This window comes from Martes martes (assembly GCF_963455335.1).
Source record: "Martes martes genome assembly, chromosome: 1".
Taxonomy (NCBI): Eukaryota; Metazoa; Chordata; class Mammalia; order Carnivora; family Mustelidae; genus Martes; species Martes martes.
In genome coordinates this window covers 193794835-193818948 of record NC_137888.1, presented here as the reverse complement: position 1 = coordinate 193818948, position 24114 = coordinate 193794835, and the positions used below count along the sequence as shown (strand labels likewise).

Here is a 24114-nt window from a genome sequence, read left to right as displayed (position 1 = left end):
TCTGAAGCACAATACCAATATTTTCCTAATTTGTCCAATAAAATCTTTCCCTTGAACTTCATGTTTGGCTTGATTTTATCCAGTATTTTCTTTAATCTTGGGTGACTTGGGTGTGAATCACGAGGCGTCTCCAAAAACAACTCAGACACAGGCACTCTCACTCAGCAGACTTGCTTTGGTTTCATTGGCAAAACTGCTAAAATAATACTTTTCTGTTGATAGCCGGGCTCTCCTTAGACTTTCTCCAAGTGTCTCTCGAACTCTCTATCCTTGCTAGCACCTTGTGACTTCTGGAAGACTGGCGTTCACGCAGCACACCTTTACCTGGGTCCAGGTGTGCTGGGTCCCCTGCTGGCCTGGGGGACATATCACCAGTCCTCGGAGTTGGGGAGTGGGGGAGTGGGGGAGTGGGGCAACATCACAGCAAGAGGGACTCAAATTAGACCTTGAGGAATGCTGTTTGGGTTGTTCTTAGACATCTGGAAGTTCTCTTCTGGACCTATACCATTCGCGAGCATTCAGGTTAAAAATATTTCAAAGTATAGTTACTGTTAGATTTTGTTCTCTCGTGCTTTATTTTCCCCCACGTCTTCCAAATATCTATGGATTTTTTTTTTCTTAAAATATGGAGCCCTGGCTGTATCTCTTTTTCTCTTGCCCAACAGGGCATCGAGGGAAATAAAACTGGGAAGGCACCCCCGTTAGCATGATCTGATTTTTGTTGGAAGTGTAGTGATCCATCAGCCCCTGCTTCTTAGAAGGGAGGGTCATCTGAGTTGATTTCCTTCCCCAAGGAGGCCTGGAATGTGGACCTGGTCAAACCACCATAAGAACACAAATCAGTCTCCTTCCCAGGAGCCACAACACAGGCAGGGCTCCACCGAGAAGCCTGGGGCAGGACTCATTTCCACGGAGACCGCATTGACATCTGCCAAAAGCTGTTTGCTCTGCATCTGCAAGCCGGGGAGATGGGGAAGGATGCTGGAGGGTTTCTATTCTGGACGAAAATTTGCCAGTCACATCAGCTGCTGGGTGCTGTGGGTGGATGAGATGGGAGGTGGGGATGAAGGAGAGAAAACTCCGTTCATTCCTTCCATGTTTGTGGGGCGCCCACTGAGTTCTAGACCCAGCAAAGTGCTTGAGGTGGTTGCAGAGATGTGCCCGGCCTCAAAGAACTCAACATCTAAAAGGATGGATAAGATTTTGCACTTTGGGTGCATATGGAACTGTAGACATTACTAGGGAGGGTGCATTTCTGTGTGTTTGTTAATCCCGTGGTTGCTTTTAGCGTGTTCTTACATCCGTTGATGACTACTTCTATGACAGGCACGGTGCTAGCTGTTTCGCATGTGTGAAAACTTTCAGTCATTAACTAATATAATAGGAAACCTAGCAGTCAGTGCTGTGCAAGGGCCTGGAGGCTCAAAGGAAGGGAGCCTGTGGGTTCAGGCCTGGGCAGAAGGTGTGTGGAGAAGGTATTCTGCAGTCGGACTGTAAACTGATGTGCATGCCAGGCCGAGGGAGGCTCAAAGGAAGGGAGCCTGTGGGTTCAGGCCTGGGCAGAAGGTGTGTGGAGAAGGTATTCTGCAGTCAGACTGTAAACTGATGTGCATGCCAGGCCGAGGAGCTACAGATCTCTGTGGGGAAGGTGGCTGTCCCCCAGTGATAAAGGGATAAAGGGATAAGGTGACTAGGAAGCTTCAGAACCAGGAGCCCTAACCCAGAGCAAGTGCCACGTGCTGAGTTCAGCTCTGCTGGCTGGTGATCTTCAGGAAGTGGGAGGCAGAGTGAGGCCCGGTCTCTGCAGCCACACGGGTGAACAACAGGGTCCTCACTGGACAATTGTAGTTAGGATCTGTCTAGACTAGCACCATCCAGTAAAGCTATAATGTGAGCCACAAACATGAGCGGCTTATGTCATTTAGAATTTTCTGGTGGCCACATCTGAAAAAAGCAAAAGAGAAACAGGTGGAAAGCAGTTTAAGAATATATTTTGGCCAAAAAAAAAAAAAAGAAAATATATTTTGGCTAACCTGGTATATCCAGAATCACAGAGTTTCAACATAAAACCAATAAAAAATTATTAATGTGCTATTTTCCATTATTTTCTTAACTAACCTTTGAAATCGGATGTGTGTTCCATGCTTTCACGACATCTCATGTAGACCTAGCCACATTTCAGGTGTTCCAGAGCCACGTGTGGCTTGATGCTAGCAGACGGGACAGCACAGGTCAAGACTGTGACCAGACATTTTGGACACTTTCCTTAAAGTGGGCTGGAACCAACTCCACCACCAGCAGCGTCCTGGTAGTCTGTGCAGACGGTGGGTGGCTAGTTAGTCCGTCCCTTGTGGCCTCAGTCCCACCCTCCCAGGCTGTGGGGTGGAAGCTGGGAGTTGTTTGGAATTCGGGAGCATGAGGTCAATGGCCAGAGCTGATGGGCTCCTGGCTTTGGTCATGCGGCTCTGGCGGTTTCAGCCATGTGAGTTCGCTCCTAAGCCGCGCAGCCTTCCTCCACCAAACTGCACGGGCCCGGCCAGCAGGTGGGAAGCCTTAGCCGCCTGGGGGGAGCCCGAGCTGTCGGGTTTTCTAAAATCAGAATACTCAGACACCCCAGCCATGTCTGTTGTTCTGCCAAACTCACGTCCACTCTTGCAGGAGCCCCAGTGGTGCAGATACGTGTGCCATCTTCCCACCGATTCCAGACTCTTTCCGTGCCCTCTGGGATGCAGCGTTTGCCATGCCAGCCACTGGCGGTCCACAGCCTGCGTTCTGTCCTACCTCACCAGCCTTTCCCATGGGGCACTCCTTGACTGTCGCACTCATTCTGCCACTTTGTTCTGTGGACCTCTGGGAGGGTCATTTTTCTTTGTCCCCCTGCTATTGCACATGGGTTCTAGATGGGCTGTCGCAGAAGATCATAGAACACGTGAGTTAACATGTGGATGTGCTGATAAATAAATTCTTATGCTGCATTCCTCTCCTGTGGAGTTAAGCGGACAGTCCCCTCGATGCATGTAAATGTATGTTAAATGCGAAGGAGACTGTACATACCCAAACACTGTTTAAGTAGGAACTTAGAAGTTGGGGGCACGGGTAGAATCCTTGTCCAGATCCGACTGATTTAGCTCAAGCAATGGACCACGTGAAGAGCCTTTGTATCGTCGCCAGAACTGTTGATGTGGGACTGAGATGTGATCTTCATCACATCTGGGTAGATCTTTGGGTTATGCAGGGGCTGGCTTCCCTCCCACACATCTCATGGTTTTATCGTTTTGGTCATCCCTGCACTGGAGACACCTCGGTTCATTGTCCTTTGTTTCTTCCCCTCATCCACACCCACTCAGGGCAAATGGGAAGGGTTCTTTCTTGGTCAACAGGTGGAGGCGTGGCCTCCCCATGCCCATCCCCATCATCCCCTTGCTGCCACGTTCTATTGGATCTGGCTGCGAAATGTGCCCAGAGCCCTCCCACCGCTCCTGTCTCTACACCCTGGCCAGATGGCTGCAGTCCCCTTTCTGCTCCTCTCTGGACACCTGGGTTTGCCCGGCCCCCTCACCCCACCCTGGCATTATTCAGTCTGTAGGTCAGATGGCAATCTGACGGTCAGATGGCAATCTGACAATCAGATGGCAGGGCCCCTGACTGGCATTTAGTGTGAAACCCAAACTTCTGGCTGTGAGCCACCCCCTTCCCTCCTCACCCCCTTCCCTCCTCACCCCCCATCATATCCCTTGCTATCGTTTCCTTGGATCACTAATCACCCCTGGGAAATGTTGATGTGTTCAAATTTTCCCCTCCTGTCGCTTGAGGGCTCCTGGGATTTTGCTACTGCATAGAAGAGAGTCGGTAGGTATTTGTTGAATGATTTTGATGATGTTTGAATGATGTTGATGACTACATGTCTGGGTACCAATTTCCCACAATAAATGAGAAGTGCAGGTGCCACACATTTACTCATCAAACGTGTATTGAGTGCTTGCCCTATCAGGCACAGAAACTGAATTACATGTGATTGGCCAGTCCCTCCTCTTTCTGCCCTCCCGGTGGCCTGCAACGGTTCATCAGATGCTCCTAGAGTCCAGCACTGTGCTAGTCATTGGGACGTAGAAGTAGGTAAAAAGGTGTCTCTCCCCACAGAAGCTCACTGCACAAAGCAAGAGTTCCCTGACAGCAAGAGAGAGGCCAAGAGGAGCTACGGGCTCACAGTGGCAGTTAAATGCTAAGTTAAATGTTTTTCTTGAGGAAAGGTGCCTTGAAATGCAGGAGGGCTTCCCAGAGGAGGTGGCATGCACACCAACTGCATCCACCCATCCTCTAGAGGATATTTTTTCCCCCGCTCAGGAGAGTCTCCATGCTCTCCGTAGGATGGCTCTCCTTAGCCCTGACCAGACACACGACTTCTTTATTTTTTTTTAAGATTTTATTCATTTATTTGACTGACAGAGATCACAAGTAGGCAGAGAGGCAGGCAGAGAGAGAGGAGGAAGCAGGCTCCCTGCTGAGCAGAGAGCCGGATGCGGGCTCGATCCCAGGACCCTGGGATCATGACCCGAGCCAAAGGCAGAGGCCTTAACCCACTGAGCCACCCAGGCGCCCCAGACACACGACTTCTTGCTCTGGTCTCAGAGCCATGCAGGAGCCTGTCGGGGGTTTCACGTCCCTTCCAAACCTTTCTCTCACGGGCTAGGTAGAATTCCCTCTCGCCCTCCTCTCAGGCTGCTGAGGAACTGAAGAAGACTCCCCAGTAGGTGGCGCCCGGGCACCGCCGTGTGCCGTGTCCCCGCGCAGATGGTGTCCCTGCCCGGGCACCTTCTCAGAGTGAAACTCAGGCGACGCCACCTCAGGCCTGGTCTGAATCCATTCCGTTTCGTTTCACAGAAAGAATTAAGGGATGCCCAGTAAGTGTATCTGCTCAGAGGACTGTGTTCTCTGAGAAAAAATAAACAAGGCTGTGGGAGCCCCGTGTAGCAAGCCCGTTCTTTTTAAAATACATCATTTGGCAAAGGAGAAGACAGAGACTTGCATGCCTCCCTCTGGAGGACATTGCTGAAGGCACTGTTTGCGCGGCCCTGGTCTGGACACTTGGGTGCCAGGAGCAGCCCCGAGCAGGGAGCGTTTTCACCTCGAGAGCCCCAGGAGGAGGCAAGGTCATGGGGTGCCAGGATCTGGTGGGCAGAAGCTACCCTGTGTTCCGAAAACAGCCGCCAGGTCCCCAAGTTCTGTGCTGGGCGTGTGCTTGGGCACTCAGGGCGTAGACGGAGTTGAGCAGGTGGGGGGACTGGCAGCAAGGGCATGGGGTTACCTAGCGGGTCCACACTCAGACTCCAGGAGAGCATCTGTGTGTGTTTTGTCGTCTTAAGTGTCCTGTGGGATGGTGCCCACCCTATACGGAGTAGCTAATGCCTTGGCCAAGAACTATCGGTCAGAAAGCAAATTTGGGCCTGTTTTCCAGGGAAAGGGGGAAAAAAAAGGATGATGATAGACAATGACATCTGGTCATTTTTCAGAAAGTTAAATCCTTTCCCTTGAAAAGAGGTCCTTAATTAGGAAGCATTGTTATAAGGTTCTCTGGCAGCGTGCAGTTTGGGCTGGAGAGCCTCCCTTAACTCCTGCAGACACTTTTCCCCTTCTGCTCTGCTCTCTGCCCCAGCACACTGGTCCGGACGGCACTCAGCAGCGGATCCTCTACGCTGGGCACTGGGTGGGGTTTGGCGAGTGCCCCCCCCCACACCGCAAGAGGGAGAGAGAGGTCGGTGGGGTGGGGTACACATTCAGCCCTGTGCCCCCGAAACCGGCTGCACCCAGTCTAAAGCCACATCAGCCTCGCCGTGTCTCTCTCTCTCTCTCTCTCAGTCTCTCCTCTCTCTGGGGGCTCTGTCCCTTCAGTGGGGCAGAAGGGCCCCACTGCTCCTGGCTTCGGGGGAGTGCCCCGTTTCTTCTCGTCCCCCTCAGCCTGCCCACACTGCCCGTTACAATAGCCTCTTTATTAAACCTTCCTTAATTAGCCGGCGTGACTATGCCATGTGCTTCCTGCTGGGGCCCTGACTGATACAAAGGTAAGAGCAGACGGAAGGTTTGCTTGTCTTAAGTCCTGACTCTGCCAAAAAAGAAAGAAAGAAGGAAGAATGGAAGGATGGGAGGAAAGCAACGGGAAGGAGGAGAGAGGAAGGAAGGGAAGGAAGAGCAAGAGACCCCCCATTAGTGCCTTGATTATTCTTGTAAGTAGTTACCTCTCAGTGCAGTGGGAGCAGAGAGCTTCCATATACCCTTCTAGTAAATTCCCCTTTTGCCCGAGTGATTAAGAAACTGAGACCTGTTGCTTACAACGACAGCAGCCTAGCCGATACAGCCCTGAAATCCCCAAGTCTGGGAGCCTCTGCTGGGTGTGGTTCTGGCCCCAGCTCTCAGGGACCCCAGTCTGCACCCCTTCTACCCGCCACCCACCTCCCTCCCCAGAGAGGTTTCTCCCCACCCAACCAGGCTTCTTGCATAGGACTACGAGTTGGCCTCTGCACTGCATTATACAAATATCCTGACGCATCTGCCCCTGACTGCAGGGCAAGCCACCTGAATGCGGATCGGATTGTGTTTTGCTCCCCCGTGTATATCCATGGCCTGGTGAGGTACCCAGCGGAAGAGAGGGAGGGGTGAGTCGGTGGGGAGACAAGACTCACATCCAGGAAACTGATGACAGGCTATATTCTTAAGCACCAGGGTGGAAATACCGATAAGAAGTAGACTTTATAAAAGGACTTGGTGTCTTGCTGTGGACGGGGTGGCTGGAGGAGGCCGCGGGGAGCTGGTGTGCAGCCTAGAAGCTTGAGGTCACCGTCTGCAATCCAGGCCAGCACAGCTGGGAGCAGCAAAGGGCCCTTCAGATGCCAGATGCATAACCAGCTCCTTCTCCCACTGCTGATGCGGTGAGCCCGCCCTCCCTCCCGCCCTCGCTCCCTCCCTCCCCCCTCCCTTCCCTCCCTCCCTCCCACCATCCCTCCCTCACCTGGCATGTATTCACTGGGCATATCTCACGGGCTCTATCAGATGCTGGAGATCTGGCCACAAGACAAGACAGACATAAATCCCCTTCATTTCCTGTTTACAATCTCCTGCAGATTTTTTTAAAGCTCCTAAGTAAACAAACAAATAAAAAAGCACTACACATTTTGGATCAACTCTCCAAAAGAAACAAGGATCTGAGAAAACAAAAAAGTAGGGAGAGGCCCCTTCCTTAGCTGGATGGTCAGGGAGAGCCCTTCCTGGGAATGGCATGTTTAGCTCAGCCTTGAGGGAGGGGAAAAAAAAATCATCGTGCAAAGCTGTTGGGAGACTCACTGAGGCTGAAGGAACAGTGTAAACAAAGACACTGAGGCTTGGGATGTTCAAGATGTCGCGCGTCTGGAACCTGTCGGTACATCTAGGACAGAATTCTGAAGCACAAGGGGGAGGTGACTGGAGGTTCTTTTGATAGGCTCCCACTTGGGAAGAAACTTAGCGAAGCCCGTGACACTCTGCCCTTGTCCCTTCGGTCCCTGCCATTTTCCACACACACCATCCTGACTTGCAGCTGCCAGCACTCGGCTGAAGACTTCCCCCGGCTTCTGGAGTGCGCTCCTCTGAGGCACACAGCAGGCCAGAGGTGCCGGGAAATTAGAAGACTGGCGAGCACTCCCACCTCCCAAGCCTGGTATCTCCAGGTGCCTCTTTGGCAGCGCCCCCTGGAGCCCTGCGGTGGGACTGCGATCCAGCTGCCCAAGGCGCTAGGAGGCTTGAGGATGCCCCTAGTGTTGGCCGCCTGTCTCTCTTGGTGTCTAAGTCACTTGGCCATGTCCCCACAGGCATTTCCGTGGAACCCCTCCCAAGTGAATACCTTGCTCTTGAATCCTGGTCTCTGGGGCTGCTTCAGAGGGAAAACTCAATTCAGAACCCCAGCGGACCCGTGTTTCTCTGCAAAAACCGATTTGCCGTAGCCTAGAGCGTCAGATGCACTTTTGTGTGTCCCCACTCCACCCTTGGCATTAATGTGACGCCATCCACCACATTTTCCATTCCTTTCAGACCCCTGTGCATGAACTCACATCACACCAGCCTACTTGGAGGATCCGCACGTGCGCTCCGAAGTACCAGGGAGCACGGGCTTTGTGCCGTTAATAATCAAGGGCAGGCGTTTTAAGGAAATCTGGTTTAGAGATAACATCCTCTGCCGCTTTATTGTTTGGTGAAAAGATTTGATGAGGACAAAGCCTTTCTTTACACTGGACGCACTCTGACCTTTGTTTTACTAGATTAATTTCATATCTAGAGTGCCCCATCTTGGATGATGAATTAGCAATAAAAAGCTCATCAAAATGTAATTACATGCAATGTGTTGAATAATGATCTCTTAAAAATTCCTATAGATTTGTCTGCACCTCCTTCCCCTCCTGGGGGAAATGAGCCTCAGCTGCTTGCTACTAGCCCCAGCTCAGGAATGCAAACCCTGGCCCTATGGAGGGTCTGAGATGGGAGAGCTGGCTTCCGTCATTGCCCAGTGTCATCCATTGATCAATTGCTTTTCTGCATGCGATGCACATCTTTATATGATTTAAAGGACCATCTCCACGGGGGTAGGAATACACAGGAAGTGGAAGCCCTCACCTCCTCCCTCTGCAGCAGCCTGTCGCAGGGAGGGTGTTGTTAATTAAAATGTTAACTGCCCCGACAATAGCGGGCAGACCGGCATGGAGAAGGCCTGCAAAGCAAGCCTTAAAGCTTTCATAACTGTAAATTCCAGGAAAGTTTGCTCCTCCTTAAAATAGGAAGACAGAACCATCTGTGTCTCAGAGGAGGCTTAACTGAGCTGTGCGAGTGTTGCTAGGCTTTCCCCAGGAGCCCGGCTGGTTTCTCTCCAGGGGCTGGTCTTGGACAGGGCGAAAGCCGAGCCTTACCCCTGCTTGCTTGAGGAGCCCTGTAAACCCTACAGCTGGGGCTGACAGCAGACTATTCAGATGATTCCAACAGTGAAAATGCCCACACTCATTTGAATAACTGAAGAATTCAATCATTTGAATGCCAATGATTATTCCTCCCGGAGTTTACATTTTAGAAAGATAGTGCATCTGAATCCCCATGAGGGCATTAAATTGCTATCTAATTAGCAGTCCCAAATTATATATATTTAAAAGATAATTAAAGGTTTGAAGGCTGTTGGAATAACTGGTTATACATTTAAATGAATCACGAGAAATTTGTTAGTAATGTGCGGAGTTTTTCTTTTATTTCTTGCTTCCCTCTTTGAAGTTCAGTAGACCCAACCTCTCGGGGTTAAGTTTGGTAGCGGTAAGATAAAGGCAGATGGTTTTAATTATTGCAATCCAACCTCCAAATAATTATAAGCAGCTGTCATTTTTACATAATCCTAAATGATAAGACCCAAAGAATGCAAATAGAAAGGTTGACACCATGGGCTCTTGGGCACCGTAATTTAATTATGCCCACTGCGCCGCCGGCCTGACCACTGCACTTTGCCGAGAAGGTGCCTGAACCTTTCCGATCCTCGCTTGACTTTTATAGCCAAGCGGTGGGCACGTGTATTTCTGAACGGGCTCCCCAGGTGCCGCTTCTGCATTCTCTGTGGGTGTTTGGAGGGTGGAGGGGAGCCCTGATACGCTCGGAATATGGAGACAAGAAAGTAGTTTGGCTCAGCCAGACAGGGCTTTGGCTGCAATTCCTCCTCGGCCTCCCTGCCCCTTTCTCCTTGGGATGGGGTCTTCCCCTGTTCTTGTGCCACTGAGCCCCTCCTACAGGTGATGGCCTGGTAGAAGGCCACCCAGCAGCTGGCATTTCTCTGGGCTGTGGCTGGGGATTTCTCGGGGAGGAGTGCTCAGGCAGCTGGCCAGGGTCAGAAATCCCAAATGACTGGCTGACCTGCCAGCCTCTACCCAGGAGGCTCTGGGATCCCATTTGCAGTGCGGGGCTTTTTGGGGATCCCCTGAGGATCGAGTCAGGGGGATACTTATAGCCACAGTGGCTGCTCCCTATTGGACCCAGTGACTACCAAACCGAAGTCTGACAAAGGCACACCGTTCACCCTAGGCAGCCCTGTGCTTGCACTTTGCCAGAGACAAGTCTAGAGCATCATCTAGAAGGAAGACACCACACACACACACATTGAATCAAAATTGAATCAAATTGAATCAAAATTGAAATCAAATTGAATCAAAAGCCCAAGGACCCAAATGCCTGCTTCTCCCAGAAAGCCTCTCCTGGAGTGTCTCAGTTTCTAGCTACATTTGGGGAAGAGGGTTTGGGGGGAACTGGGACAGGTGAAGGCAATTCCGGGACTCCTACCATTGCAGCAGGATTGTGGGTCCTATGACTGGAATGCCCATGTCAGGAAATGGAGCCTGCTTCATCCAGGCTCCGATACAAATAGAAACAGTACCTTCCCGTACGTTTAATGGAAAGAGACCTTTGAGAGTTAACCATCGAGGTTCAGCTCTACTCAATGTGGAATGGCAGAGAGGTGGCTGACTGTGATTCCAGGTCACCCTGTGGTCATCCCTTCCTGGTGCCCTCGCAGGGCACATCACAGGCAAGCCCCTGGCCACTGGGGGCAACCTCAGGGCCACCAGGATATGTCAGTCTGTGAGCCAGAGCAGTCTCTAAGGCTTGGGTCGGTCTCCGCCTCAGCCTCCCCCGTCAGCTGTGTGACCTTGGACAAGTCACTCAACCTCCCCCACCTCAGTTTCCTGTGCTGAAAAATGAGTGCAAAAATAGGGCCTCTGGAGGGGATTGTTCTGAGGATAAAATGAGCTCATGTTCCCATGAGGTCTAGAAGTGGCCAGGCACGTAATATGTGTTATACACGTGCTCATGCAATGAATATAGGTCCCAATGTGTTTGCTTACTCTGTTTACAACGATTCGCAGTGAACCTTCTGCCAGGCACTCTCCTGGCACGGGCAGGTTTGATGCCAAAGGAGAAGCAGCCTCTTTCCCAAAGATCTTGGAACCTAGTGGGGGACATAGGCAAGTAAGCAACAAACTTGCAGTACGCTGTGATGGGTGTGGAGATGAAGAGACCGCAGGAGGGTTAGGAGAGCACAGCACTGGGCAGCAGACATCCCAGAGGAGCTGCTGCCTCCTCTGGGTCCTAGGAGACACTAGACTTTGAGCTGGGGCAAAGAGTGCTGGGAACAGTTGGAGTGGGGGAAGGATGCGGGGGCCTGAAGGCAAGGATGGTGATAACATTGTTAGCAGCCGGCTGGATCTAGCTGGAGAGCAGTACAGAGGGAGTTGGGAAGTGGTGAGAGGGAGGTCAGAGCCATAGGCAGAGGATTCCAGGCCAAGTGGTGGTTTTGGTTGCAGAAGAACCCCCTTGGCTGGACCCTGAACGGTGGATGGCAGGGGCACAATCCATGCAAGGGGGCTTAGGAGATGCTCACCCTTATCAGGGGGAGGGAGGGTATTGTGGTGGCTGAAACTAAGTTGGTGGCGAGAAGGATGGAGAGGACTCAATTTCAAGATACACGTTGAAGATAAAAGCAATGGACATGGTGGTTTGATGAGCCCTGGTTGCCTTGCCTGGCCCACTGGCCTCTTTCTCTGACTATTCGCCTCTCCAGCCTCTGCCCACATCTTCATGATCACAGACAAACATAAGACCCAGAGGACTGAGTCAGCCTTGCAGGGGACCTTTGGTTTTCCTATGAGTCACGGGCGACATCAGAAGTCTCTTGGGCTTATTCAGACCAGCATGCATCCAGAATTTTTTTTTTTTTTTTTTAGATAGATCAGTGTATTTCAGAATCACCTGCCCCCCCCAAAAAAAAAGAATCAAACCCAAATATTTTGCTGGGTCACCAGTCCAGTGGGCTGGACAGAGCAGTGACAGATGAGAGCCTGCTCAGTTTGGTGTTCAAGATGTGGCCAGGGCAGAGAGCAGCTGGGCAGGTGGGTGGGAAAGATGGTCACAGGCATATTGATGCTACAATACTGTGTGTCCTTGGTAAGGTGCAGAGAGCAAGGGCCACCCCAGGGGAGAAGGGAGATAGACTCTAGCAAAGGATCAGAGAAACATCCTTGGAAGATGTGGGCACAGAGGAGGATTGATCCCTTTATGTCGTCTCTTCCTTCACAAATATCTTGAAAACTTTAAGCAGAAAAAGAGAAACAAAATAAAGACATCATGCCAAGCATTCCCCTAGATAAAATCACGTGCACACGTGAGCGCACACACAGACATGCACACACACACACACACACATTCATATAGGTTTGAGGAAGGCTCAGCCTTCTGATATAGGTTGATCCCATCACAGGCATAAAGCAGAGTCTGGGATAGCGGTAGCTTGGAAGGAGGGATTTCTTTCCCTCTCTCCTTCCTCCCTCTCTTTCCTTCACTTGCAAATTCATTGCCCACTTCCTGCTGTCATGCCAGTTAGCACAGAAACCTGAACATGGAGAGAGGTCTCTCGGTTCCAAGCACCATCCCTCCAAGGGGAACCAATAAGACTGGAGACTTCTCCCGGGAGCTGAGCAAGAAGAGGCACTGGGAACGGGGGGTGGCAGGTGAGGAAGGTGTGGAGAGGTGCTGGCCACGGGAGGAAACGCCCAGAAGAGAGCTTGGTCTGTGTGGACGCTCAGCTACAGCACCCCCGGACAGGAAACGTGTCTCATCTTCTGATCTCACCTGAGTGAATAAGAAAATTTATTGTCTTGGCAGTTCCAAAATTGAAGTCTCCTTGTGGTGCCCAATTATAGTACATGTTCAAAATAGCCTGACACATTTCAATTCCCAAGGGTCTCTTGCTTGAGGGAATAATGCCAACTAAAGTTCTGTAAATGTGCAGAAAACTTGCCTTGGCAAGTGTCACATACTTTCAACTTATAGAGGTCCTCTTGTTATCCTAGATGTTATTTCCTAATGACTCAGGTATCTCCAACCTTTGTATGAAATCAGCTTTGGAATATGGCACTGGGTGCTTAAGATCTTGGTGCAACTGTGTTTGGAACTTTGAAATTCATTCTTTTCTTTTCTTCTTTTTTTTTTTTTAGAGAGAGCAGTGGAGGGTGAGCAAGCGGTGGGGGCTTGTGGGGTGGGCAGAGGGAGAGGGAGGGAATGAATCCCAGGCAGACTCCACACCCAGCACAAGCCTGACTCAGGGCTCCATCTCACGACCCCGAGATCATGACCTGAACTGAAATCGAGTCAGACACTGAAACAGTTGAGCCAGACAGGAGCTCCTGAAATTCATTTTGAAGGCTGATCTGCATCTAAGCTTTGCCCAGAAAACCATAGTGTGGGTTTTGTCCAAAGAGTTCTAACCTGTCAGAGGGGCTGCCTTCTAAGCACCCACAGGCGTCTTTCCTTTGCAAGTGGCATTCGGGTTCTGCCTTCTCTGCTACAGGCTGCTCTCCCCCCCACCCCCCTCCCCCCGAAGGGGCCCTTCCCCTGACTCAGGTCCTGCACTCCCCTCTCCGGGTCAGCGTCCCTGCTTCCCAGGCCCGTTGCTGGCACGAAAGCTCCTCCCGCCCCCGCGACTCAGCCCGATTCTCATTTTTATGACTCGCTGGCTATGACAAGACAGACCGGCTTCCTGGGAATGGGAACTTCAGCCCAGCCGCCATGGAGAAGCCACGCTGAAGGTCAAAGCCGCTGGCAGAGCTGGGCCGCTTCCTCCCCACACACCATGTGGGTGACTCACGGCGACTTGGAGGACACCGATTGAGATAAAGGTCATTTGGGTTTTCAAAGCAGCCTGTTAATTGTTGTTTTTTAAAAAAATACGAAAGCTGTTTGAGTTTTACAACTATCAAAAGGATTTTGTAATCACACTAAGAGAGCACGGGGATCTTTTCATCTTTGAGACACTTAAAAACATTAATTAGTAAGAGCATGGTATCTGGTGGAAAAAGGAAAAGCCTTGTTGTCTGGACATGCCCACTTGTGTCTCTCCCACCTTCCGGCTGCTTTGGGACACAGCCGCCGGGCTTCCCTCCTGCGTATCTGGGCTTCTCATCTTCCCATGTGCACGAAGGATTTCATCTCCGTATACAGACTCATCAGGACATCGCCGTGCTTGTCTCTGCCATCCTGTCATCTAGCTTACCTAGCAAGGTCTGAGCCCCATGGCGGCACACCACTAAAGGGTCAGCACCATTCTGATGGAAATCCCAGCTACCACAGTGCCATCGGATGCCACCAGACTTGTCTGGGACTCTGAGTCAGATACTGGCTAATGGGCCTGGCGTTGCGTGTCCTGTATACGTGGCCCGATGCCAGCTCTGTGTATGCCTTCAGTGCGTCGTTACTTGTTCTCAGACTGAAACTGACTCTTGCATGGGTTTCCGCCATGGTTCTGCACCCATTTAACATGCCTGCTGTGTGCAGCGCTGTGGGTGGTCGCCGTCGGAGCTGAGACCCCCTCCAGGGAGACATTGCAGAGTGTGGTGAGGACCCAAGGCTGAGCCACCGGGCAGAGGTGGGGTTGAATCGCTCAGTCCATCAGCTGTGCTGCATCCCTGGACTCCATGTTTGCCCGTCTGTGGGGCGATCAACCCTCCAAGGAGGTACACGCTGCGTTTAGCACCGTGCCTGGAAGGAGAGCATTCATTCTTCCTGAGCAATGATAGGAGGTGAGGGAGAAGCTGGCCGGCAGAAAACTCTCTCTCTCTCTCTCTCTCTTTTTTTTTTTTTTTTGCTAAAGGCAGTCGCTTGGAAAGCAGAACAGATTGGTTGCTACATTTTATAAATTCCTTGTGGGAGAAACAATGAACTTAGAGAACTGGAAGCAGTAACTGCTTCCAAGGACTCACCTTTGGGCCAGCTAGCCGAATAGTGGGTGGCGATGCCCTTGTTGCCTGTTTTGTGATAGCAAGGGCAATATTTTGTTTTCCATTCTTGCACTTTTTAGTATTTAGTATTTAGTATTTTTTAGTATTTTCCAAATTTTCTGCAGTGAGCAGTTTTTACATGGAAAATCGGGGATCGGGGTGGGGGGTACTTAAAAAACAGCAAAAGCTTAAACTAAATGTGGACTATCGCCGGGAGAGCAGTGTCCGATACTCCGCTTCTACTGAGTCTCCGCTGACTGGGGCCACCCCCTCTGAGGCTGGACCTTGCATGACAGCCAGAGAACCTGACTTGCAAATTCTAGGGGACAAAGCTATAGCCCTGTCTCAGGTTTGGGGCCTTGGGGCCATGTCCCGTTTGCGGCCCTTCCCTTTGACCTTGAGAAGAATGGACCGCAACACCAGGTTGAACTGCCACTTTCAAAGGCTAGAAATATGATTAAACAGCCACACTGTAAAGAAACAGTGTATCCCATGAGCTTTGGCGCTGGGGGGAGGCAGGGGCTGTCACATCCCTGAATCGGTAATGACGTTAGCATTTACTGGTGTTGGCCTAGTGGGCGTTTCTCGAGACTGTTTGTCAGAACACACTCTGTGCTGTGCTACATTTGTGCCCATTTGCTTCCCATGCCAGCCCTGTGAGCTAAATGCTGTTACCCAACCCTGCAGACGAGCAGCACAGGGCTCAGAGAAATGCACACCTGCCACGGAACATGCAGCCTGTGTGTGATTCGGAGATCCAGGCTGCTACCTGCTCTCCAACCGCCCTGATGGGCAAGCAGTGGGTCCTGACCTACACCTTGAGTGCAGGAGACGACCCTGCTCAGACAGCTTTTCCATGCTTTGCTGAGGCTCCCCCAGGCCTGGCTTAGTGCCTCATAAGTGTATTTGGGGGGGATGCAGGTGAGTATAGGAGCAAATAAGGGACTGGATGGAGGCAGGAAAGAAGGAATAAGGTGCTCGGAAGCCATTAGGCCATGCTGTCTTGTGTGCAGAGGAGAGAAGATGTGCCTCCTTTCCTTCTCCTGAAAGGACCACTTCAGGCCCTGGGACGAGAGGAGACTCAGGCCTTGGGGGAGGTGGCAAAGGTGTTCACCAGCCGAGGGCCTTGCCAGCCTTGGGAGAGAACATCTGCCCAGACAGTGGCTGGCTCCCCACCCTTGGCCACACCCCTGCACCAGATGGCATTAGCTCTGGGCAAGTTTTCTTCCTCTCCAGTTGTGGGCCTCCCAGCCCCATCTCCTTCCTTCCTGTTGGCAGCGTGGAGCGGCACGTACAATTTATCAATTATTAGCATACACAATATGTGTCTCACGGAGGCTGCCTGGCTGTATGTAGATGATTTCCTCTGGCCCTTCCCAAAAACACACAGGAAAAGCAAAGGCGTTTTTGTTTTTTTCGAATGAATGTGAATGTGACCATCACCTTAGACTATTCCGTTGTGCTTCTGGAAGTCAGTCTGTAGGTAACCCCAGCGAGCACACTCATGGAATCCAGGAAACACCACCTGGCGGGTTCAGGCATGGAAGGCGTGCCCCCTTATGGCTCCTGCTGGCCCCTCAGATGGGTGCCCGTCCTGTCCTGTCCTCCCAGGCCACAGGCTGGTTTGTGTGTTCACCACATCTGGCCTTTATTTGAAACCCCACCTCAAAGTATTTCATAGCACAGAATATCTTTCCTTATTAAATTCTCCCCCACATATTTTTTTCATAAAACAGGCACCAAAAACTACAAACCTACCCGTGGCTCTCAAAGTATCTGTTTATAAACCTTTGGAAACCGTTCGCAATTCGTTAATCACATTTTCAAAGGAAGTTACAGTTTATAGATACACTAACAAATGCCATATCCGATGCCTCAGCCCCAGTAACGAGATCCTCACGCAGGGAGAGAGGGAGTGGAGCTGGTGGATCCAGGATGTGTCAGAGGCTAAATCTGGAGGGACAGGGGAGAGCTGGCCCAGGAGGCCGAGGTTTACTTCTGTTTCTGTCACTCTTGCTCTGTGGCCTCACATCTCTCCTCTCATAGGGAGAGTAGAGATAGGGGATCAGCCATACTCAAACACAGTAGTCTATCTACAGTGACAGTGAGATAGATATTTTTCAGGTCACATGCTCCTAAAGAACTGTTAGGAACACTTCACTTAAAATGTACTTTAAAAGTGGTTCATTTACAAGGGAAAATGTTAAAGGCATTAAATATATCCAAGTCAGAACTCCACAGTTCCTTATGCTTAAAACCCAAGCCAGCTTTAAAAAAAAAAAAAAAAAATCTTTAAGAGGGAAAAGGGGTAATGTGGAGAGCATATATTTGGTACCTCAAACATCCAAGGGCATAAAGCTTTCAGGCGCAGCTTGATCCAGGCACACACACCATGTTTTCAGGACTCTCTCCTGTCTTTTCTCTGCTTGCTCTGCACTGGCTTCATTCTCAGGAAGGCTCTCTCCAAGCAGAAGCAGAGATAGTTATGAGGAGCTCAAGTTCACATCCTACCACCTTAATGGCGCTAGCAGATGTGCACTCCTCCACTCCTCCAGATGTGCACTGGAGGCAGTGCACAGCTCAAGTGTCTTCCTTGCGGAGGTCTCATCTCTAGCCTTCCCATACGCTCTCCTAATGGGAGAGAAGATAAAGGTGGACCTGGCGTTTACTCATCACCCTCAACCTGTCTTACTTCATGCAACAGCCACTGATTTTTCCTTCTCTCATTCAAAATAATCACTCGGCTACGTTACTGCTTGCACTCTGAAGGAGCTCACCCATTAATAAATACCCCAGTGGGAAGCGTTTTAGACCGGTCTCCCAAACCCGGTTAAGCAGACATTGCAGAGGGCCATTCCCACAATGGCATTCTAGAACGGGTATCCACAGCCCTGCCTGTTTCCTTCAGTGAAATGAAATTACTTAGACTCACTGGCTTGTGGACCAGCCCACTGTGAATGCCTCTTCACCTCCAGGTTTCCTGAATATCAAAAGTGCAAAGTACTGAATTCCTTGCATAGTTATACGAAAAGAAATGAAGAAGGACATCCAAGAGTGGTCAGAAGTCAAGGGTTCACTTACAAATCTGTGGCTTACAGAATTGCCAAGTACCATCTGAAAGGACCTGGGGCTTTTTAGCACAGGTATGAGTTTTTCTGCTGGGACAGTCTCGAGTCCCAGCTGAGCTACAGTCCACAAGTCTCGGTGCATAAGAGATGTAGCCTCTGTGAATCACTGAATGGGTCACCTTCGTTTCAAGGAAATGACCTATTAGACAACTGTATACGATGAGCCTGTGTCTTGGCTAGCAAGCTCATGAGGCTCTCAGGAATCATGCTAGCTATATATTAAGGCTTGATTCTGTGCCAGGAATGGCTTTGTCCATTTGCATACAGTATATAGTTAATCTCTCAACCTACCATTGCCCGGGAGGTACGATTGCTTTTTCTATTTTGTGACTGAGAAAAGGGGACCGTGGAGGAACTTGGCGCCCTGCTCAGGATCACAGGCCTAGTAAGTGGCAAAACCACTCTCACAAAGACAAATGGACATTTTCTGAGGCTAAGGGAACATTGGGTGCTTGGGACCTCGGGAGTCTTTTTAAATTTCTTTAGGAGTGTTTGAAATAACGTGAGGTTCGCGATGAAAATTTGGTCAGGGGCTGGTGGTGGGTGGGGGTATCCTGCCCCACGCTGGCTGTGGGATCTTATCTAAAGTGTCCTTTTACCCATTATTTAGCTTGTGACCGCCTCTTTTCCTGTATGTGCGGTGGGCGATAAACTGACCTTGAAAAGGCAAAATTAAGGGTGATAAACTGCAAGCAGGTCCTTGGAGAAGAAAGACAGACTGCTTCGTTGGCTTTATTTATAGTCCTGGGTCCTTCCTAGGTATCTGATAAATGTATTTGAATAAATAAATAAAGGAGCATTTTGAAATAACCAAAGGAAGTACTTCTCACCAAAAAACAAAACAAAACAAGAAAAAACAAACAACAACAAAAACCACTTTAGACCTAGCATTGTGCCACCCACGAAAGCTCTGCCTTTAATGCCCAGAAGCTGGGGTGCGTGGGCTTCTGGGGGCAACTGGCAGCTCTCAGTAAGGCTCTTACCAAAATGGAGCTTGGAGGCCATTAGGCAGTTAACAGAGGTCCAAGAGCATCTGACTCTGCCTCCTTGAAGGGATGTGGCAAGTCTTTTAGCATCATATGGCCCCTTCCCCATCGCACCTCCTCACTGTGAGGCATGGGCGACAGCTCCACTCGCCTCCTTCTGTTCCTTCCACTCAGCCCCCGCCTGGCTCTCGCAAGGTCCAGAGCTTCCATGAACACACAAAGTTTCCATAACGGGATCCAACTGCAAATCTGCTGTCATTTACAGCGGCCTCTCAGGCAGCCACTTCCTCTCCTCTTTGTCTGCGATGGATCCGATGTCCTAAAACTGACCTTGAACATCTGTGAGCTGGAAAACCTGAGAGAAGGGAGTGGACAGGTGGCTGACCCAGGTGACCCGAGCCCACTGCCCTTCAGGGGCAATGCAGCCTTCCCAGGGGTGGGGGGGAGGGTTGGAGTGGGCACACTCCAGGGGCAGCCCAGGCCTCCTGAAATGCACTTGACAGGAAGAATAAGAGGGCGGGAAAACCACTAGACCCTGTTTGGCCCCACAGTGGCCAAGATCTACCCTGTCTGGCCTCTGTCCGCTTGGTCCTACTAGGGGCCCATTCAGATCTGTGTGGTTCAACATCTTGGCAGTGATCTTCTCCTTCACAACGATGTGCCTTTAGCACCTGTGTCCACAGCAGCCAAGCAGCGTCCACAATGGCAACCTGTGCTTTGGGGGTCTGAAAACACAGTGACATTGTCCCCTTTCGAATCTTACCAATTCAATCCAAAGATGACCAACTTAGGGGCCGAAAAAGAAAAAAACTGTACATACATAGGTGTTTTTTCCAATATGCCATTGGCCATAGCTTATGAACTTAAAAGGGGCTGCTTATCTTCAGCCCGCAGTAGAGGGCAGACTTTCCTACATTATAAACATCCCAACCACCAGCATTAAAGGCCCTGAGACACGGGAACGTCCAGACATACACCCATCCAGCGGATAAAATGGTAGTCTTGTGGGGTGACTAACACCAGTGATTTAGGGCAAAAAAAGAAAAACCACTCTCCCAGTTCTTAAGACACTCATGAGCTTTTCCAGAGAAATGCCCTCATGGCCATTAAGTCTGGCAATGACTCCTAGCACCCACATCTACTCTGGGCACAGAGGCCATACTCAGTTCAGTCCTGCTGTAGCCTGTGTGATAGCAAGTAGTAGGCTCCGTGTGTCTACAAAATGTCGCCAGGATGTTGAGCCCAACTGTGGAGGCCAGTGCTTTTGTTTCCTTGCTGAAGAGTATGGCGCGGGTTTGAGGCTGGAGGGGGACAAAGGGATAGCACTACATTTTTGGTAAACGGTGAAAAGCCCTTTCCTGTGTCACAGAGGGATGGCTTTTAAAACTTTGGGGCAGAGAAGGAGCTCCCCTATTCCACAAAGGTGCCACGAAGGCAGGGGAAGTCTTCGCTTTGCTTCTGGTGGATTCGGAGGCAACGAGTCCAGGTAAATTCACATCAAGGAGCATCAGCTCGTGATCCCCCCAGCTTGGGCCAACGGGCCTGGGCTTTCCTGCTTTTACAGTCCGTTGGACTGTACCCCGCTAGGTTCTCTCCAGCGTCCCTCTACTTAGTCCCCATCCGAGAAACAGGGCTTGGGGAGGTAAAGGCTGTCCTGGCTGATGATTCGTGGAAAAAAATTTTTTTTTCTTTTCCTTTTCTTTTTCTTTATCTTCTCTTGCTGCCAGTACGAAGAAGGAAAAAAGCGAAGGAAGCCTAACTACAGCAGCGTTGACCTCTCTGAGGTGGAGTGGGAAGACCGGGATGACGTGGTAAGTGACTCGATTCCCAAGCCCGTGAGGCGGCAGTGCTCCACGGGACCCACCTCTATACCTGGCGGCCACCTGAGGAGCTGGCCAAGGGGCCCCCCGAGAGGACACCTGGCCCCCAGAGGGATGTGAAGACAATGGGCTCTTCTCATGGCCCTGGGAGGTAGTAAGTCTCCTGCTGGCTGGGACGGTTGCAGCTCAGCCGGCCGCCTGCCTGCTTTGGGCAGTCAGCTGACACCATCCCCTGCTGCGTTCTGGTCCCTTCTGCTGTGGGTTCATCCAGACTCTTCCTCAGTGCAGTTTAAGGAATCTGCCACCTCAGGGGAGCCTGGCCCTAGCCCGGCTGGGCAGCAGAAGGCTGTGCCCACCACCCAGTCAGGGCCAGATGAACTTGCCAGGATGCCATGGGCACAACCCTTGCTTTCAGAGAGCCACCCAGGACCCCCCTGCATGGATGGCGGTCCGTCTCCCGGGCTGTCCCAGCCGTCCCCCTTCCGGCCACACTGCGAGGGCACATTCACTCATTTCCCACCCAGACTCAGCCTTCGGCGCTGTATCAAAAGCCTTCCTTATGCCCATGACTTAACCCTGTCCGTCTCCTTGTTATTTCCTCAATAAATCAGATTTGTTCAACATGGCTGACTTTGGGTGAATGTAGGCAGACTGTCCTTAATTAAATTGTCACTTCCCATGAGTTCCTGCCTGGATCCTTGCCCTTGACTTTCTCTGTGGTGCGTCCATGCCAGGACCACAGCTCTCTGCCCGCGTCCTCTCTGACTTGTCATGGGTCCTTTCTTCCGTTTGACCGCGGAGAGATCCATGGGTCTTTCCCTCAGTCTGTCCTGCTTTCCAAAGAGCTGTTGAGGGGAACCATTTGGACTCCCCAGCTGGGTTCTCTTGCTGTCGTCCTCTTCTCTTTGTGTCCTGTGCTCCCTGGATGTTTCAGCCAGTGTAAATCTTGGCGTTTCTTCCTGGCCTGTAAAAGGCAAGCAGCATATCTGAGAAGTGTAGTTGATTTCCTTCATCTGTACTAGGACTCTTGGAACTCAAGTTCAGACAAAATAACTACTGTTTGATAAAAAACAACTCCCTCACCTGCCCTCTTTTCCCCACCAGCTGGTGGCCTGATGTCGGGTCAGCTCAATGACCTGGGAGGGTTTTATATCTTGTTCCTTAAACATGGTCATCAGGGTCTTTCGGTTGTGCCGTGCCCAATGTCCATGCTCTCCCCTTTCCACCTGCTTTTACTGAGAAGCAGGCTGGCGCAGCTGGGGGGGGGCACTGCCGGGGCATTGGACCCCCTGGGTTCCAATCCCATGATGGCAATCTGCTGGCTGTTGGTCTCAAGCACACAGTTATTCTCTCTGTGCCTCAATTTTGGTTTTGGTCCTTCTTTTCCCAGTGAAGTGAGGATGATGATGATACTACGTACCTCAGACCTGTTGTGACTCTTCAGTGTGTTAATACGCTGAAAGATGAAAATGCCTGTCCACCACGGTGTGGACATGGGGAGTGTCTGTGACCGTGGCTGGTCTCTGTACTATTCTCATCAGCATTAATCCTCAGGTGACCCGCTCATGAATGAATGCCCCATGGTTTTGCAGCTGCTGAATTGCCCCTGAGTGTCTGAAGGGCGTGTTCCGCTGTTTTCATTTCTCTTCCATCTCCACTTTATCAGTTGCTTTATTTTGACTCCACTGGACCTTTTGGTTTCCTTTCCCAGAAGGCTGGAACCTTGTCGTCAACATGCCTCCCCCTCCCTCCGTCCCATCCATTTGGATCAACAGGGGAGGAAAACTGCTTTACGCTCGTTCTCACTTCGGAACCCTCACATCATGTTACTGGAAGAGATTTATGACTTGGCTCACTCTAGCCATTGCCTGCACGCCAGTTAATTTTCAAGGAGCTAATATCTCCTTTTATTCATGGTGGCTTCCTTGCTCTAACCTCTTTTCTCATTGGAGCTACAAGCATCGGATTCCCAGCCTCTTACATGTTCTTCACCTCCATCCAACTCCCAGCACTGGGTTTTCAGTGTCCACCTGCAGAGTTCCCACATCTCCTGCAAGTTCACTGCTCTTACTCTGCTCCATCTGGTCTCTCGTGGTCTCTCTGGTTTGGGTCTCTTGTCTTACTTCCTTGAGGAACATGGTACACTCCAAGTGTGAATTCCTTCACCTCCAACACATTTGGTGATGGTCACCATTTCTCTCCTAGAGATTTGCACTCCCTTGACTGGAGAATACTGGAACCTACACAGAGAAGCTTTGTAACATTGACATGTCATCCCACATGCCCATGTGTGCACCACTGGGGTTGGCATGTAAGTGACAGAAGGCGGGCTTTGGGTCAAGATCTGGGAAAGACCATGAAGCAGAGCCTGCCCAGCTGCAGAGAACTCCTTGGAAGGAGCTTCCTACTTCCCTTGGCAGCCCAGCTCTTGTTGAATGTAATGATGGTATTTATAACACAGACCCTGTGTCCTTCCAAAAAAGATGTGAGGTCACAAATACTATTAAAACATGTGCAAAATAGACTGGCTAAAATTAGAATCTTAAAAAGAGGGAGAAAAATTAGAAGCTGTTTAGAGGTGGATGAATAGGACATCTGGGCCAGGCTCCAGGCGACTTGGGCATCACATCAAAATACAGTGAGTAAGGAGGCTCTTTGGAAACTCAGAAACCAGGAAGGGAACCCGAGACACCCATAGCCTGACCTGAATCACCAGTGTTGGTCACCTCTGGGAAGGAAAAAAAAAAAAAAATCTTTTAAAATGGAGTTTATCCTTTGGTTATAAATTCCTACAGATGGTTGAAGGACTGAAGGATGGCATCCTTCTTCCTCCTGTTACCTTTTAGTCATTCCTAAAACTTTCCGCCGTGAACATGATTATTTCTATGAGGAGAAAAAACAAATGTAGATCATCATAACTGACATAGCGAGTCCTTCCTGTATGCCAGTACTGTTCCCGGTGCTATGTGTGGAGGAACTTGCTGAGTCTACACAGCGGTTTTACAAAGTCAGTGTTAACGGCTGTCCTCAACTTGCTGTAAGGAAACTGAGGCAGAGAACGGATTGGTCCACAGGCACACCGTGTGGATTCCAGCCCAGGCCGCCTGGCTCCAAAGCTCTTGACCAACTTTGTTATGCCCTTGAGTCCAGGAGTCCTTAAAGACTCTGTGTCAGTGCCCTCACAGCGTTCCCACAGCACCCTCCCCTGAGGGGTGCAGCAGAAATGGGGAGTCCTTGCAGCGGGCTGCTGAGCAAAGGCTCGCCATGGGGTGGCGCTGTAAACACCCGCCAGAGTTGGCCTCGGCCCCCTGAAACCCCTTCTGCTGCCCTGTGAGCCTTTTCTGCGGCTCTCCAGTCAACTCAC

The 24114-nt window shown here is 50.7% G+C and overlaps 1 protein-coding gene across 1 annotated transcript in view; it reads left to right on the top strand.

Moving 5' to 3' along the window:
- The window catches only part of CACNA2D3 (calcium voltage-gated channel auxiliary subunit alpha2delta 3), an 866841-nt gene that overhangs the window by 648673 nt on the left and 194054 nt on the right, over positions 1–24114 (top strand). Inside the window, exon 18 of the mRNA XM_080820180.1 lies at positions 20658–20741. Coding sequence (XP_080676306.1) covers positions 20658–20741 — 84 coding nt within the window. The remainder of the gene's footprint in view (positions 1–20657; positions 20742–24114) is intronic.